The sequence below is a fragment of the Oncorhynchus masou genome, chromosome 29 (assembly GCF_036934945.1).
Source record: "Oncorhynchus masou masou isolate Uvic2021 chromosome 29, UVic_Omas_1.1, whole genome shotgun sequence".
Classification (NCBI taxonomy): Eukaryota; Metazoa; Chordata; class Actinopteri; order Salmoniformes; family Salmonidae; genus Oncorhynchus; species Oncorhynchus masou.
In genome coordinates, this window is record NC_088240.1 from 11,985,489 (window position 1) to 12,004,690 (window position 19,202).

Consider the following 19,202-nt stretch of genomic DNA (forward strand, 5'->3'; position numbering starts at 1 on the left):
ACTATGCTTTTTCCATAAAGTTGTTTTGAAATCTGACACCGCGGTTGCATTAAGGATTAGTCTCTTTAATTCTGTGAATAACAGTTGTATCTTTTATCAATGTTTATTTCTGCAAAATCACCGGATTTTGTGTTATTAAACCATTACTGCAGGTAATGCACCAATGTAAACTGAGATTTTTGGATATAAATATGCACATTATCGAACAAAACATACATGTATTGTGTAACATGTCCTATGAGTGTCATCTGATGAAGATCAAAGGTTAGGGATTCATATTTACCATATTCCACGAGCTGAACCCCTGGGCTAGAAAGGTTAATCTAGCTGCAATCACTCAACATGTTGGTAATCAGCAACCTTCAAGTCAACGGGTCCATGTTCCTTAGCCACCACTAGGCTACTCAACTATTACACTGTCACTACAAGATCATTTATGTTCTGTCCATGGTGTATTTAGCCCATACCTTTCTGGACTCTTCGTATATCTGCAGGGCCAGTTCTCTGGTGGGAGCCAGGACCAGAGAGAGGGGATACTGCTTACGGCGCCCATATTTACCACTGTCCTGTGGAGGGAAACAAGTGTTGGGTCAACCTCGGCACACAGAATAAATCGACAGCGCACTAGCAACTCAATGGGGGGGGAGCAATTGAATTGCTGTCACAGAAAATAAATGTTTCAGATCGATGGGAAAACTCAACGTTGCAGGCTGGTTGTGTGCGTGTACCTGTCCGTTCTTGGCAGCCGCTGCGGCGTCTCCGGGCCCCTGTGTGTAGATCTGGCTCAGCACTGGCACCAGGAAGGCTGCAGTCTTACCCGAGCCTGAGGAACAGTCAGTCTTTTAGTCAATACAACAATCATTCATCTTTGTTGGTCTAAAAGGTAGCACGCGATAGAAAGATGATCAAAAAACCTGTTTTAAATTGATAGTATACCCAGCTAGCACTTCCCTTAGCATCTCTTCCTTCGAAGTAAAGAACATTACTTCATAGGCAATGCCACAATAACAGCGTGATGCTCAGATTTTTTCACTTAAAAAAAATGTCAACAAAAAAAACAATGTTTGCAAAGTTAAACAAACCACAACTCAACATATACATGGACTTCTAACAAATTGCACTGAAGTTGCAAATTCACTTGAAGAACAGTGCAAATGCATAGTTTCACTCATTGTGAATCTTCAAATCATTCAGTCCCATACCAGTCTGAGCGCAGGCCATGAGGTCTCTCTTGGACTTAATGACAGGGATAGCGTATTTCTGGACGGGGGTGGGCCGTGTGTAGTGGGTCAGGGCAATGTTACTCATGATGATCTCCCCCATGTCCACATCATGGAACTGAAATAGCAAAACAGACAGCACGGCGTTAGTTTAGGATCACTTCTACGCCGTTGGCTTTTGTCAATAAGAATAGCTTCAACATTTTCCATACACAGCTTTCCCCTTGATTTACATGACCACTGGTAAATCCAATGATACGACTTACACTATCGATGTGTGGCGGGCAGTTGGAGCCAGTGGCCTCCACGGGAATGTCATCGTATTTCTCAAAGTTAATACCAGTGTTGCCGCTTGAGAACAACTCCCTGGACGAGCGGAGGGGAAAGAGAGAGTTTGGGTTATAGGACGTCACAGACATTATGTCCAAACCAACGTTAGAACAGGACTCGTCAAAAGTTGTCCGGAAAAACCAAACTGAATATTGCACACGACTGGCTTTAAGAGTGAGACTAAGACTGATGTAAGGTCAATATTGTTGAGTATGTTTATAAATGGCAACACTTCAAGTTGCACAAGTCCTAGACACACTGGTTTTGGTCAATTTAAGAGAGGAGTGAGACTCACGCTTCCAGGCGTTCGTTAGCGGGGCTGGGTTTGGACCAGTCCTCGTCGTCTCTGGAGTCTTCCTGCCAGCGGTTGTTACCACCACCACCACCATACCCTCCACGCTGATAACTGCAAAAGACACCCACACTTTTACAAATCAGCTGTCTGAAAGACCACACACCTAATTGTATGGCTAAATACAGAGTTCCAACAGACAGTGCACAGAGTGGTACTTACCCCCCTCTGCCCCCTGTTGATCCACGGTCGCTGTAGAAGGAAGACTTGCCCCTCCCTCCAAAGCTGTTATAGGCTGCATCTTGTCTGGGAGCACTTCCCCAGCCTCCACCATCTTGTCCACCACCAAACCCTGAGTAGGGAGAGTGCATAGCTCAGTGAGTAACCGTGGATACATTCATCATCCCACTAACATGCAAGAACTGTCTACCACCAACAAAATATTGTTTGGGAAAGAAGCAGCTATTTTGGTAAATAGATTTGATTGGATGATATGAGTATAGGGTTAGACTGAATGTGCAGGGGTGTTTATTGTATATTTTTTAATCTGTACCCTTCCAGCATAGTCTATTTGATCAATAACAATTTTAATGGGTCTGATTTATATTAACACATTATTTCCATTGCTGGTGATAAGAAATTCTGCCTCTGACTATATATATTATTACCAAGTAAATGGAGTATACGCACAGTAGGATCTAGAGGCCCAGATCTACAGCATAATACATTACCTACTACTTGTATCCGTTGTCAAGTGTAATTACTATTACTGATGAACAGAAATACAACTTGGCACGGTAGGTTTCCCCACCTGCGGTGTGCACCGGCTGATTAAACAAGGTGTCACCCATTGTGTTACTACGGCAGCTGTCACACCCACCTCTGTCATTTCGGGGAGGCCCGCCGCGTCCCCCGTTGCGGTTGTCATGGTAACCGTTGGTGAAGCCGTTGCTGCGTCCGCCATCCCATCCTCCCGGAGAGTCTTCATGGACAGGGTGAGGAGAGGAATGAAAGGAAGAGGAATGACAACAGGTAGAGTGTACTATGGGGTTATCGTGTATTCAGGAGACTACGAAGGGGATAGATTGGATTCCCAGGCCCACAGACAAAAGGCAAAAAAAATCCCAGAAGAAAAAACACAGTACCAGTGAAAAGTTGCCTCATTCAAAAATGTCTATTTTACCATTTTCTACATTGTAGAATAACAGTGAAGACATCAAAACTATGAAGTAACACATACATCAAAATATATTTTAGATTACTTTCTTCAAAGTAGTCACCCGTTGCCTTCATGACAGCTTTGCACACTCTTGGCACTCTCTCAACCAGCTTCATGAAGTAGTTACCTGGAATGCATTTCAATTAACAAGTGTGCCTTGTTAAAAGTTAATGTGAGGAATTTATGCATTTGAGCTAATCAGTTGTGTTGTGACAAGGTAGTGGTGGTGTACAGAAGATGCCCTATTCGGTAAAAGACCAACTATTATGGCAAGAACAGCTCAAATAAATGCTACAGAGCTCTTCTAACAGACATCTCAACAACTGTTCAGAGGAGACAGCGTAAAGAGGTCTTCATGGTCAAATTGCTGCAGAGAAACCACTACTAAAGGACACCAATAAGAGACTTGGGCCAAGACACACGAGCAATGGACATTAGACCGGTGGAAATCTGTCCTTTGGTCTGATGAGTCCAAATTTGAGATTTTTGGTTACAACCGCCGCGTCTTTGTAAGACGCAGAGTAGGTGAGCGGATGATCTCCGCATGTGTGGTTCTCACCGTGAAGCACAGAGGAAGGTGTGATGGGGCTTTGCTGGTGACACTCCCCGATTTATTTAGAATTGAAGGCACACTTAACCAGCATGGCTACCACAGCATTCTGCAGCTCACCACACCTCCAGGCAGTGTAAGGGCTATTTGACTTAGAAGAGTGATGGAGTGCTGCATCAGATGACCTAGCCTCGACCCAATTGAGAGGGTTTGGGATGTGTTGGACCGCAGAGTTACTGAAAAGCAGCTCAGCATGTGGGAGCTCCTTCAAGAATGTTGGAAAAGCATTCCAAGTGAAACTGGTTGAGAGAAAGCTGTCATAAAAGGTGGTTACTTTGAAGAATCTAAAACATTTTGATTTGTTTACTACATGAATGTGTTATTTCATATTTGATGCTCTTCCCTAATATTCTACAACGTAGAAAGTAGTTAACAAAAAAATGTCCACCAAACCCTTGAATGAGTAGGTGTCCAATTTTAACTTGTACAGTATATATTGCATACACACATCAAAAGTTGACACCTACTCATTCAAGGGTATTTATTTATTTATTACTAGTTTCATCATAGCACTTGGTTTTTGTGACTGCACTTGAAGAAACGTTCACAGTTCTCAAAATTTTCCATATTGACTGACCTTCATGTCTTAAAGTAATGGAATGTTGTTTCGCTTTGCTTATTTGAGATGTTCTTCCCTAAATATGGCCTTGGTCTTTTACCAAATAGGGCCATCTTCTGTATACCACCCCTACCTTGTCACAACTGATTAGCTCAAACACATTAAGGAAAGAAATTCCACAACTTTTAACAAGGCATACCTGTTCATTTAAATGGATTCCAGGTGACTACCTCAAAGCTGGTTGAGAGAATGCCAAGAGTGGAAAGCTGTCAAAGCAAAGGCTACTTTGAAGAATCTCAAAATATATATTTGGATTTGTTTACTACATGATTCCATGTGTTATTTCATAGTTTGGATGTCTTCACTATTATTCTACAATTTAGAAAACAGTAAAAATAAACAAAAAGCCTGGAATGAGAAGGTGTCCTAACATTTGACTGGTACTGTACATACACGTCCCCCCATCCTTGCAATAAATACCTTCATTGGCAAAACTAGTGACAATAGATCAAAGGGCTCAAAATCAATTTCAGAGATTCAAGTTTTTTAAAAAGGAGGCCAACTGACTGAACTTGGCAGTACGAGTTCACTACAGTGGACAAGTCGACAGAATGAAGGGTGCAGACACTTCAAAAGACTCCTACAATAAACCCTAATCCAAAGCACATGTCTGGGGCAAGGCAACCCTGAGTGAGGACTACAAGGTTAGACTGCTGTTCAAGAGACATTTACCACAGTAATCATTCCCTGTTATCAATGTGGGTTGGGGAGGAGGCATAGCAGGGATGGACAGTTCGGTCTACACCACTTCCATAGGTGACAAACAGCCACAACCGACAGATCTAGGGTCAGGTTATTCTTTCACTTCATAGTGGTAAAGCTTTAGATAAAAAGGGAGAACTGATCCTAGATATATATATATATACTTTTTTTAAAGGCAGCTTCCACAGCCAACTGTTGGTCTTCAGGGGGTTCCTTCGAGTGCTAGCTTTCACACTTGAAACAGGGCAAACCTAATGTGGTGTACATGCTAACGGAGGCTTGAGACCAGGCCTAGAGCTGTGTACAAAGACACTGTTCATATCCCTGTGCACTAAGCAAACATTCTGCAGGATCACAGGCTACCATTCAGAGCCAGCATTAACAGAGTCAGTTTCATCTTGGAAAAGCACTGAGAAGTCCAGAAACACTTCATGTAGCCTATACCTCTATTGATGCAAACCTGTGCATTAACGTCAAGGATGCAATGACATGAAACTCAAATGAATGCAGCCTGACACTAATAAAACAATTTGCTAGAAATTACTTGAGTCTCCAAACGTAAGACATTAACTACATGAAATTAGACAGTTGTGCGGGCCATGTTTATACAGTGGCTTGGGTAGGCAGCCATTGTAAATAAGATTTTGTTCTTAACTGACCCTAGTTAAAGGTTAAATAAAATGTGTTTAATTTCAGACAGTACAATTAGCAAGTCTGCTCATTCTTTATAGAAAGGGACTATTTCTGGACAGGAAAGTTAAAGGAGTGGCTCACCATCTTTCTATTAAAAAAAATACAACTTATGTAAATAGAATGTTATAGAAGGACTCAGACAATTTTTGCAATTTCACTACTTAACCCAGCTGTGAAATACGTCCTAATTGCTTGTTGTGCAGGGGAATCCCAATTTATTTATTTGAAAAGAAATAAACCACAACTCCAGAAACACCCAAATCCGTCCTTTAAGAAACCAACGTCTCAGTATAGCGATGCAGGTGTGTAGATGTATACACCAAATCGTGCCATTCTGAGCTTTATTGGCACCACTATATTCCCCCTTGTGCGACTCGAGCCGTTTCACCTAGCCAGCTGTCATTCTGTGTAGCCTGCTGCTAGAATGGACAGAGGTAACGCTTGAGTAGCAATAAAAATCGAATAGAACATTGAATCACTATACTCAAATTGTAACCGTTTCTAAAAAGGACGTATTTGGAGCTTTTAACACATACATACATAAAAAAAAAAAGTGTTTGTCCCCACAATGTCTATCAAAAACAAGTGAAATACAAAAAAATAAAATAAGTTTGCTCAACCTTCTACATGACATTTAAATATATATAAATAAAAAGTACCCAGAAATGGTGAACCAATCCTCACAGCAAACCAAATTAAGGTGGAAGGATAAAGGAAATCACTTTATAATTCATCAGGATTCAGATCAGTCACCATAGACAGCAGCTACACTGCAAGCTCTGACATCACTATGCAAGGCACAACGCCAAAGACAAGCGAAGCTTCAACAAAATTAAAGCCTGCAAGTACCTCATGTTTCAATTCGGCATTTACGGTGCATTCATAACCAAGCGGGAAGGTTGCAATTGGCAGTAGAAGTCAAAAATACCAGTTAAGATGCATTCACGTGCTTTGAACAGATTGGCTATTGCATCAACCATAAACTAAAAGTAAAGCTATCAGGTTTGTAAACAAACTGATTTTTATTTATTTTTATGAATAGTGTTTTGTTGAATTTATTTTCCCAAAATGCTGTTTGGGGTAATTTCCTTAGGTGACGTCAGCATGTGGGAGAAGTCGAAGCTCAGAGATGAGTTAGTCACTAGTAATTACCAGTTGGAGGTGCATTCAAGTGGATTCTTTCCAGTTCTATTTGGGCTCCCGAGTGGCGCAGCGGTCTAAGGCACTCAGCGCTAGAGGAGTAACTACAGACCCTGGTTCAATCCTGGGCTGTATCACAACCCAGTCGTGATTGGCGCCCCATAGGGCAGGGCATTGACCCAACGTCGTCCGGGTTATGGTTTGGCCGTCATTGTAAATAAGAATTTGTTCTTCACTGACAAGCCCAGTTAAAAAAAACACCCTTCTAACACCTGGCTATGAACGCAGCATTACAGTGCCTATAGGAAGGATTCCAAGTATAGGCTAGACTACTAGATATTTCACGCTCGTCGAACATGCTCCCTTTCATTCTGGAGTCCCTGCTTTAATGGTATTCCTTCTGTATACTCCTAGGATGATCAAAACACACAATGTAGGCTCATCTTCATACAGATTTACTCGTACTGCAGATACTAAACATATGTTAGCATTAAGCAGCTCACCTTGGCATTAGTAATACAGCCATACTAGCTAGCGGTGCAGGGCAGAATCTTATTCAAACAGACATCCATTTTACAACACCCCTTCACCAGAAACAAGTTACTAGAAGTAGCCTCGACACCCATCTATGGCTGCATATCCTAAAGCGATACCCTATTCCCAGTCGTGGGAGGCGTTCTCTATTGGGAATGTGTTGAGCAGGTACAATCAGGTATATCACATCTGTCTAACCAGCCCCCACTGACAAAGTGGTAAAAGTATTGGTCATTCAAAAACACTAGAACTCTTCACTATTGGTTCCAAATACAAATTAAGTTTGTACCAACGCACATTATCAGATCTTAAATATGAAGTTGTTTAACATTTTAGGAAGCACATCAAAATAATAAAGCTCCACTGAACATAACCTGCATCTGGAACAATCCACATTGGTGTTGTTCTGTGTAAGGCCATTTCATGCATCTCAGCACAAAGCAGACGGAAGGGACTTACAGAAGTTTACTGGTGGCGGCACTGAATAACCACACTGTCTACCAGAATACGCATTTTCTGTTGTGGAATAGAAAGACAAATAACATCACAAAAGTGAGATGAAACTAACCCAAGACAAACCTTATGCAATATCTTAAAATGTCAAAGAATCCCATTTTGAATATCTCATTAATCATGGCACAACTTCTAAGAGGCAAGTCAATCTTAATGAGTCGGTGCTAGCTTAGCTAGCATGACACTATTTTCTTAGAACTCAAGACTTTTCTTTCCCTAAAATAAGTTGTTGGACCCAGTGAGGAGCAAGTAGCAAACAATACTGTTACATGACTAAAGCCAACAACCCTGATGTGCAGATAAAATGCCAGAGAATATTGATTGTTGATCACTTGTCTTTGTTCTTGCAGTTAATGCGAGGGAATGTCCGTGCTACCCGCTCCCAAAACAAAATATGTTAAGGCAGGTGCCTAGACTTGCATTACGTCACAGAGTTGATTGTAAAAACATCTTTGAATATTATTATATTTTTTTTATTATTATAAATAAATAGAAATCCTGGTTCTCATGGGCATTCAGAAGACCATGCTTGCCAATATCCAGCGCAACGCCAAATGCTAAGAAGCCAGACCATCCGTCCTCTAATTGGTCATCTTGCAGGCATGTGATATGTTGCCGATTTGCATGAAGTTCAGCTTTAAAACTTGTTGCCTGGTCAGTCACGTAGCCTCTTCACGTCAATGATAGGGCTGTTATACCAGGGACTAACTCAGGCAACTCAACATATGCTTGTGCCGATAGCAGGCCAATAAAACAACCGGCCAACAAACAGTAGGAATCACGAGGCTACAAGGTTGGAGAATAGAACATTGTCTTGATTGAAACTTGAGTAAATATTCCTGAGTTGCTGGAAGCTGTAGATCAGTTGTTCACCTCATGTGGGAGTGAGGAGTCAATATGGGCAATTCCGCTAGCTTTCTCCTTGATAGCCTGAAGTACCTGCCATGCCAACAAGTCGGATGCCCTGAACTAGTTGTCCAGTTTCTCCTGTCTTTAGCAACCTCAACTTTCGAGGTCAGCAGTTCCCAATGGGAGGTCCGCTAAGTTATTTTGTGCAAAAAGAATGTTTGTGTGAGACTGTGCAAATGGTTGTTCAAGAACTTTGGGAACCGCTGCTCTAGGTCACAAATTAATTACTAGAACATCCTATTTGAATGAATCGGGCACCTTTGCAGTTGCAAGTCATTGGATAAGCACTAACTGTACACTAAGTGTAGCTTGTGTGCTCATCGCTTACTCTTTGTAAACAGGAAGTAAGGACTGATGAGTGATCTGATTGCTGAAGTGGGGTTGTGTGAAGGAGCGATATGGTCCCTGGGTGGAGAAGCAGCAACAGTCCAGTGTTTTGTCACACCTGGTCAGGGGACATGTTGAAAGTATTTTGGCAGTACTTTCCCCAGGTAGCAAATTATAGTCCTCTGCGACGATAGATAAGGCCTCTGGCTACACGTTTCCATTTTTTTTGTGTGTAAATAACGCTATTAAGTTCGTCAAGGGCTGGAGAAGAATTGGCTTGTGGCTGTACAGTAACAGCAATCATAATAGGTAAACCCCTTACGTGGGTTGAAGAGTTGACAGTTGATCATTAAGTATTACAGGTTCAGTCAACAGAATTCAGAGATTATTTCCATGTTTGTTCGCCAAGAATTGTTCATCAAGAAAAACTTGATGTAATTTAGTGTTGGTGCTATATTTTTGGATAAACAACTTAGTTAACACAATGACAGAGTAGCAAGAGAGCTGCATGTGAAGTGTCACCATACACTGGCGCCGTCGTAGAGATGGTCAGAAGCATTGGATTCCGTCCGGCCTACTGGGAAAGCCATCTTTTCACGCTGTTCAGGATAGGGTAAAGCATCTGGTTTTACTTTGAGGGTAGCAGGCTCTACTTCGTCTTTGCCAATGAAAGCACAGACAGAAGATCTATTTTTGTTTTTCCCCCTAAACTACTGTACTCTGAGAATTTGAGTCGTCCTTGGTTGCCTTTGGCCTCAAGGAGCAGAAATTAGAGGTCGGACGATTAATCGGAATGGCCGATTCCAAGTTATCATAACAATTGGAAATCGGTATTTTTGGACACCGATTTGGCACACTTTTTTTTTTACATCTTTATTTAAGGTTAAAACGTATTGATTGTAGGGGGCAGGTTATTAATTTTTGGCTAAAAAAAAATACCCATTTGAAACTGCCTATTTCTCAGGCCCAGAAACTAGAATATGCATATAATTGTCAGATTAGGATAGAAACACTATAAAGTTTCCAAAACTGTCAAAATATTGTCTGTGAGTATAACAGAACTGATATACATGCAAAACCCTGAGGAAAAATCAAACCAGGAAGTGCTGTTTTTCCTGAAATCTCTGTTCCATTGGATGCCTTGCCTCCATTTAAAGGGATATCAACCAGATTCCTTCTCTTATGGCTTCCTCAAGGTGTCAGTCTTTAGACAGTTTCAGGCTTTTATTTTAAAAAATGAACGAGAAAGATCACATTGCGTCAGTGGATAGCTGGGTGTTCGCAGAGTTTTGCTTGCACAACAGTGGGGCAGCCATTTTCTCTCCCTCTCCTATTGAAAAAGCGGCAGTCCCGATTGATATATTATCGATTATATATTTATTTATTTTTTTAAACCTGATGATTGATTATAAAAAAACGTTTGACATGTTTCTCTGGACATTACGGATACTATTTGGAATTTGTCTGCGATGTCGTGACCACTCGAGCCTGTGGATTTCTGAACATCTTTATGGAACAAAAGGAACATTTATTGTGTAACGGGGAGTCTCGTGAGTGCAAACATCCGAAGATCAAAGGTAAGCGATTTAATCTATTGCTTTTCTGACTTTCGTGACCAATCTACTTGACTGCTAGTATTTGTAATATTGTGTCTACTGAGAGAGATGTTCTTACATAAACGCTTGTTATGCCTTCGCCAAAAAGCTGTATTGAAATCAGACATGCCAGGTGGATTAACAACAAGCTAAGCTGTGTTTTGCTATATTGCGCTTGTGATTTCATGAAAATGAAATATTCTTAGTAATTTAATTTGAATTTGGCGCGCTGCAATTCAGCGGGTGTTGATGAAAATGATCCCGCTAAAGGGATGGGTGCGTCAAGTTAAGAACGCGTTCTTATTTTCAATGACGGCCTAGGAACGGTGGGTTAACTGCCTTGATCAGGGGCGGAACAGATTTGTACCTTGCAAGATTGTCACCTCGGGGATTCAAACTTATGGTTAACTAGTCCAACGCGCAAACACCTAAATACCAGCAGCAGGCTGCAGGCTGGTAAGCATTCATTCAAACGGCTCTTCGCTGTGCTTCAAGCATTGCGCTGTTTATGACTTCAAGCCTATCAACGAGATTAGGCTGGTGTAACCAATGTGAAATGGCTAGCTAGTTAGCGGGGTGCCCGCTAATAGCGTTTCAAACATCCCTCGTTCTGAGACTTGGAGTGGTTGTTCACTTTGCTCTGCATGGGTAACGCTGCTTCGAGGGTGGCTGTTGTTGATGTGTTCCTGGTTCGAGGCCAGGTAGGGGCGAGGGACGAAAGCTATACTGTTATACTGGCAATACGAAAGTGCCTATAAGAACATCAAATAGTCAAAGGTATATGAAATACAAATGGTATAGAGAGAAAGTCCTATAAATACTATATTAACTACAACCTAAAACCTCTTACCTTGGAATATTGAATACTCATGTTAAAAGGAACCACCAGCTTTCATATGTTCTGAGCAAGGAACTAAAAAGATTGCAACATGTCATGTATAAAAGCTCTTTTACTTTCTTCTCCAACACCGTTTTTGCATTATATAAACCAAATTGAACATGTTTATTTATTTGAGGCTAAATCGATATTTATTGATGTATTATATTAAGTTAAGTGTTCATTCAGTATTGTAGTAATTTTCATTATTACAAATAAATAAATGTTTTTTTTAATTTTTGTTTGTTTTTTTGTTAAAAAAAAATGGCCGATTATTCGGTGTCGGCTTTTTTTGGTCCTCCAATAATCGGTATCGGCGTTGAAAAATCATAATCGGTCGACCTCTAGCAGAAATGCGTACAAATCTGGTCACAGATATATTTAACGAATAGCATTCTGCGTAACTGACAAATGCATGCATTTCTGGTCAAATTTGTAATATCAACTCACCCTGGCCCTATTATAACAGACCAAAACATGTTGCACACCTCCATTAATAACAAGTTATTTTTCTAATAACGGCACTGAATGTCAAATTCTCACCCAAATCTGTACATCGTGCCTCATGCATTTAAAAAGGACTGAAATGGGGTAAATGTAGGCCAAAGGGAGATTCCACCTTTCCTTTTAAATCCATGAACAGACATGACCAAGTGTACACTTAGGGCAGAGGGGTAGGCCTACAGAATTGGGAAATCTTCTGCAAATTCCTTTGACAAAGTGTAGGTCTGTATTGTAAGCAATGACTGTGGCAATACCAGTGAGTTATGTATTGTGTGCGATTTACCTTGTGTCAAAGAGATCACTTACCGTTTTTGGAAACCTCTTTGTTCCTCAAGTGAGGTGGAATGTAACGCCCTGGAAACAGAAAAAAAATGTAGGACTGTCAGTCTTCATATTGTGAAACACACTGTATGGTAAAGCTATGAACAAAGACCAACAAAATCACCACAATGGGATACACTGCATGCAAATCCTTGTTCTGGAAAATTGGAAAAATATCTAAATTGTCATTCACAAGTGTCATTTCGCCACCTTGAGCCTACATGTTATCTGTACACGCTAACCCCTTAGGGCAGTGTTTCTACAACTGTGGTGTTGTCTGGTATGAAAATGGGGTCACAAGAGAACCCGAGATCACGCCTAGTTCATAGAATCTGAGTTACTTCAGTAAGCGGGTTTCTTCCTACAAATGTAGCCACCCTTTGAATGATTTAAGCTACAAAATATAATGACCCCATCGCTGAAAGATAAGACTCAGGAAAGGGGCCAGCCGAGCGGCGCTGCATTGCAGTGTTAGCGGTGCCACTAGAGCTTCTGGGTTCGAGTCCAGGCTGTCGCAGCCAACGTCGAGAGCCATGGGGTGTCGCACAATTGGCCCAGCATCGTCAGGGTTGGGGGAGGGTTTGGCCGGCAAGGATGTCCTTGTCCCACCGCGCACCAGCGACTCCTGTGGTGGGCCAGGAGCAGTGCTGGCTGACAGTCGCCAGGTGTATGATGTTTCCTCCCACACATTGGTGCGGCTGGCTTACGGGTTCAGTGGGCATTGTATCAAGAAGCAGTGCGGCTTGGTTGGGTTGCGTTTCAGAGGACGCATGGCTCCCAACCTTATTAGTCTTGTCTTATCGGGAGGGGAGAGGCTAACTACCAATTGGATACCACAAAATTTGGGAGAAAGTGGTAAAAATTATGAAATAAGACTCGGGAACTCAAGTCTTCCATTTCCCTCTACAATACTCACAAGCACGCAGGATTCATTACAACAGAGTGGACAAGAACAGGTACTAAATCAGACATGGGGGGAAAACAGCAATGACGACAATGTTCTTTTCTACACAAAGTTCATACAAAATGATTGCATGATGATCTTCTGAACATCCCAAAACCTTATCGATGCATTTGTCACTTCAAACCATACTTATTTCAGATTTACAGTTGAAGTCGAAAGTTTACATACATTAGCCAAATAGTTTCACAATTCCCGACATTTAATCCTAGTAAAAATTCCGTCTTAGGTCAGTTAGGATCACCACTTTAAGAACGCGACATGTTGTCAGAATATAAGAAGAGAGAATGATTTATTTAAGCATTTATTTATTTCACATTCCCAGTGGGTCAGAAGTTTACATACACTCAATTACTATTTGGTAGCATTGCCTTTAAATTGTTTAACTTGGGTCAAACTTTTTAGGTAGCCTCCCACAAGCTTCCCACAATATGTTGGGTGAATGTTGGCCCATTCCACAGTTGGTATAACTGAGTCAGATTGGTTGGCCTTCATGCTCACACTTTTTTCAGTTCTGTCCACAAATTGTCTATAGGATTGAGGTCAGGGCTTTGTGATGGCCACTCCAATACCTTATCTTTGTTGTCCTTAAGCTATTTTGCCACGACTTTGGAAGTATGCTTAGCATCATTGTCCATTTGGAAGACCCATTTGCAACCAAGCTTTAACTTCCGGCCTGATGTCTCAAAGCAAAGTTTGTCACGTGTGCCGAATACAACAGTGAAACGCTTACTTACAGGCTCTAACCAATAGGGCAGAGAAAAAAAAAAAAAGTGCGCGTGTGTAGGTAAGTAAAGAAATAAAACAGTAAAAAGACATTTGAAAATAAGAGTAGCGAGGCTATATACAGACACGGGTTAGTCAGGCTTATTGAGGTAGTATGTACATGTAGATATGGTTAAAGTGACTATGCATATGTGATGAACAGAGAGTAGCAGTAGCGTAAAGAGGGGTTGGCAGGCGGTGGGACAATGCAGATAGCCCGGTTAGCCAATGTGCGGGAGCACTGGTTGGTCGGGCCAATTTAGGTAGTATGTACATGAATGCATAGTTAAATTGATTATGCATATAAGATACAGAGAAAAAGCCGTAAAAGAGGGGTTGGGGGGTGGCACACAATGCAAATAGTCTGGGTAACCATATGTTACCTGTTCAGGAGTCATATGGCTTGGGAATTAAAACTGTTGAGAAGCCTTTGTCCTCGACTTGGCACTCCGGTACCGCTTGCCATGCGGTAGTAGAGAGAACTGTCTATGGCTGGGGTCTTTGACAATTTTTAGGGTCTTCCTCTGACACCGCCTGGTGTGGAGGTGCTGGATGGCAGGAAGCTTAGCCCCAGTGATGTACTGGGCCATACGCACTACCCTCTGAAGTGCCTTGTGGCTGGAGCCCGAGCAATTGCCGTACCAGGCAGTGATGCAACCAGTCAGGATGCTTTTGATGTTGCAGCTTAACCTGTTGATGCTCTGGGGGCACTATTTCATTTTTGGATGAAAAACATTCCCGATTTAAACAAGATATTTTGTCACAAAAAGATGCTCGACTATGCATATAATTGATAGCATTCGAAAGAAAACACTCTGACGTGTCCAGAACTACCAAGATATTTTCTGTGCGTGCCCTAGAACGTGAGCTTCAGGCAAAACCAAGATGAGATGGCATCCAGGAAATGAGCAGGATTTTTGAGGCTCTGTTTTCCATTGTCTCCTTATATGGCTGTGAATGCGAGAGGAATGAGCATGCCCTTTCTGTCGTTTCCCCAAGGTGTCTGCAGCATTGTGACGTATTTGTAGGCAGATCATTGGAAGATTGACCATAAGAGACCACATTTACCAGGTGTCCGCCCGGTGTCCTGCGCCGAAATTGGTGCGCAAAAGTCACCTGCCAGTATTTTTCCATGGGATACAGAGAGGAAAGCAAGCTTCCACGAACTGCATATCAATGAAGAGATGTGAAAAAACACCTTGAGGATTGATTCCAAACAACGTTTGCCATGTTTCGGTCGATATTATGTAGTTAATCCGGAAAAAGTTTTACGTTGTAGGTGACTGAATTTTCGGTTCGTTAGCCAGACGCAATGTAGAAAATGGAACGATTTCTCCTACACACAGACGCTTTCAGGAAAAACTGCGCATTTGGTATGTAACTGAGAGTCTCCTCATTGAAAACATCAGAAGCTCTTCAAAGGTAAATGATTTTATTTATTTGGTTATCTGGTTTGTGAAAATGTTGCGTGCTAAATGCTACTCAAAATGCTATGCTAGCTTTGCATACTCTTACACAAATTAGTCCATTTCTATGGTTCAAAAGCATATTTTGAAAATCTGAGATGACAGTGTTGTTAAGAAAAGGCTAAGCTTGAGAGCAGACGCATTATTTTCAGTTTATTTGCGATTTTCAGAAATCGTTAACGTTGCGTTATGCTAATGAGCCTGAGGCTTTAGTCACAAACCCGGATCCGGGATGGGGAGTTTCAAGAAGTTAAGAACCTTTTGAGGATCTCAGGACCCCATGCCAAATCTTTTTAGTTTCCTGAGGAGGAATTGGTTTTGTCATGCCCTCTTCAAGACTGGCTTGGTGTGTTTGGACCATTCTAGTTCGTTGTTGATGTGGACACCAAGGAATTTGAAGCTCTCAACCTGCTCCACTACAGCCCCCCTCGATGAGAATGGTGCTCCTTTTCCTGTCGACCACAATCTACTTGGTCTTGGTTATGTTGAGGGATAGGTTGTTATTCTGTCACCACCCGGTCAGGTCTCTGACCTCCTCTCTTGAGATGTTGCTTCAATATATCCACAATTTTTCTTCCTCCTAATGCCATCTATTTTGTGAAGTGCACAAGTCCCCCCTGCAGCAAAGCAACCCCACAATATGATGCTGCTATCCCCGTGCTTCACAGGTGGGATGGAGTTTCTCGGCTTGCAAGCCTCCCCCTTTTCCTCCAAAAATAACCACGGTCATTAAGGCAAAACATTTCTATTTGTTTCATCAGACCAGAGTACAATCTTTGTCCCTATGTGCAGTTGCTATGTGAAGTCTGGATTTTTTAATGGCGGTTTTGGAACAGTGGCTTCTTCCTTGCTGAGCGGCCTTTCAGGTTATGTCCATATAGGACTCATTTTACTGTGGATAGATACTTTTGTACCTGTTTCCTTCAGAATCTCCAGAAGATCCTTTGCTGCTGTTCTGGGATTGATTTGCACTTCTCGCACCAAAGTATATTCATCTCTAGCAGACAGAACACGTCTCCTTCCTGAGCGGTATGATGGCTGCGTGGTCCCATGGTGTTTATACTTGCGTACTATTGTTTGTACAGATGAACGTGGTACCTTCAGGCATTTGGAAATTGCTCCCAAGGATGAACCAGACTTGTGGAGGTCTACAATTAATTTCTTAGGTCTTGGCTGATTTCTTCTGATGTTCCCATGATGTAAAGCAAAGACAGACTGAGTTTGAATGTAGGCCTTGAAATACATCCACAGACACACCTCCAATTGACTCAAATGAAGTCAATTAGCCTATCAGAAGCTTGAAAAGCCATGACAAATATCTGGAATTTCCCCAAGCTGTTTAAAGGCACAGTCAACTGTGTATGTAAACTTCTGACCCACTGGAATTGTGATACAGTGACTTATTAGTGAAATAATCTTGTCTGTAAACAATTGTTGGAAAAATTACTTGTGTCATGCAAAGTAGATGCTCTAACCGACTTGCCAAAAGTATAGTTTGTTAACAAGTAATTTGTGGAGTAGTTGAAAAACGAGTTAATGAATCAAACCAAAGTATGTAAACTTCTGACTTCAACTGTAAATACTTTAACTGATTTGTAATACTCAGTTCAATTTAAAAAAAAGTTAAGATAGTGTTTTATATGGTGGGGTGAGGATATTATATCAAAATGGGGTTGCAGGCCAAATAAGTTTCTGAACCCCTGCCTTAGCAGTATGATCTAATAGATAATGTAATTATATACTAATAGCCGTACACAGAACAATGTCCTGTCATTGAATGCCCTATGAACATCTGTGCTCAAAGAGAAACACCACTTGAGACAATTATATTTATGTGAATACTTACGGCCAGTGCCTCCTCCCTGTCCGTCTGAGTTCAAGTCTAGGCCAGCAAGCTGAAAACACAAAATCCAGTTTAGGCACACTTAAATTAACACAAGCACTGTATAACCAAAGTGTGAATTAATGCTTCCAAATCAGATAGAGCAAAGTGCCAAAAAGTCATATCCTAGCACTGGCTGGAAAAGTAAAGTTCAGTGTGAGAGAGCCTGTAGGGCAAGTAAATAAATCAAATGTTGACATGAAAAGAAAGTGATTCTGAGTGTGCTAAAGGATCGATTCACAGTCAACGTTCTTGGCTTGAGTCCTAAGGTTCGTAGTGAATAGACTAACGTCAACATCTAGCTAGCTACAGACAAAATCAAAAGGTTGTTAAATATCTAGTCAACTGTTTTACATAACAAACCCAACATTAACTAGCCAATGGCATATTGGCTTCGTAAACGCAGTCTGGGGTAAAAAAAAAAATTTACTCTTCGTCCCCTACTGTACAGTAGACAAATTGTTATTTCCTGCGCCACGTTTCAAGACTCCGCAGTTAACGTTACTTTTACCGGCCGGTAGAATTTCATCAAGCTAACCAGCTAGCAAGTAAACTAACGGTTAGTTGAATATCAATGGCCAGGTAACTAACTACTTCACATGTTGACAAATCTAAACTCCGTCGATAGCTACATTTCTTAGCAAACGTTAGCTAAGGCCTAACAGAGCCTGGATAAATTGCCGTAAAATCATCAACTGCGCAATCGGTACCGGCCTCACGTGTAGGTAACCTTAGGATGGCTAGTTAAACACACTGCATAGGTTATAATTAACATGGTTTAAAGCTGCCAGCTAGCTACTATGCCGCAATAGACAGCAAGTGTTCACGACAATCTTTTTGAGACAAAGAATTTGCTACCAATTAGTCTGATCGGAACATAATATTACTAGGCAGCATTCGCTAGCTCCGCCATGACCATCTAATTTCACCGGCGACACACACCAACCACCATTTTACCAGACACATCCACGCAGTTAGCTACGCGCTAGCTAACCGAGCTTGGCTCTACGGACCACTTCAGCTTGCTAGCTTAGCATACACGTAGCAAGCTGACGAGAGTGTTATTTTAGGTGTCTTAACTTGATATTGGCTCATATTATTTTATTTTACTAAATCAATAAAAATAATTGAAGTAGTCACTCACCTGCTGATCTAGACCGTGTGGATTATCGACGACCACATGACTCATAACTAAAGAGAATAGTGAAGATTATTTCTCAAGAGAAATGCTTTTCTTTGTTAGCAGGCTAAATTAGCTAGATAGTTTCTTTGCAGATCACAGAATTAGTTCTTGATTCCAGTCCGTAATATGTGGTTGATTTGATGTCCTTTCAGGCAATTAAACACATTTATTTTGTTAATAAATTATCCTTTCTGGCAGTTTCTACGTGGTTTCAAATTAAAGTACTAACTTCAGCTGTAACCGACACCTTCCACTGGCTTCTCCGTGGTGGAATGAAGCTGAACTACTCACACAGGTACCGCGAGATATCACTAGAACCCGCAACCTCTTCTTCTTCTTCGGTTGGGTTTATCGGCGGTTGGCATCTAACGTTAGGATGCATTACCGCCACCTACTCTACTGGAGTGTGGGCCAGAGACCGGGATAAACTAAATCCTGCCAGCCCATTGCTTTAAAAAAAGATAACAAAATATACATGTCTGCCCCTTAGTATCTATATTAAACTGCTCATGCCATCTCTGCACCATCACTGTCCATATC

At 41.5% G+C, this 19,202-nt stretch overlaps 1 protein-coding gene across 3 annotated transcripts in view; it reads right to left on the reverse strand.

The window, feature by feature from the left end:
* Window positions 1-18,956, reverse strand: part of LOC135518986 (ATP-dependent RNA helicase DDX3X-like) — a 28,359-nt gene extending 9,403 nt beyond the window's left edge. For 2 of the 3 annotated variants that reach the window (XM_064944000.1, XM_064943998.1), the window contains exons 1-10: window positions 18,624-18,956; window positions 17,444-17,492; window positions 12,391-12,438; window positions 2,723-2,824; window positions 2,065-2,194; window positions 1,846-1,956; window positions 1,487-1,586; window positions 1,203-1,338; window positions 729-823; window positions 468-566 (exon numbers count right to left, since the gene is read on the reverse strand). In XM_064944000.1, the coding sequence (XP_064800072.1) occupies window positions 468-566; window positions 729-823; window positions 1,203-1,338; window positions 1,487-1,586; window positions 1,846-1,956; window positions 2,065-2,194; window positions 2,723-2,824; window positions 12,391-12,438; window positions 17,444-17,492; window positions 18,624-18,668 (915 nt within the window). In that variant the 5' untranslated portion in view covers window positions 18,669-18,956. The remainder of the gene's footprint in view (window positions 1-467; window positions 567-728; window positions 824-1,202; window positions 1,339-1,486; window positions 1,587-1,845; window positions 1,957-2,064; window positions 2,195-2,722; window positions 2,825-12,390; window positions 12,439-17,443; window positions 17,493-18,623) is intronic. The other variant, XM_064943999.1, reaches the window with a different exon arrangement.
* Between the last annotated feature and the right edge of the window lie 246 nt (window positions 18,957-19,202).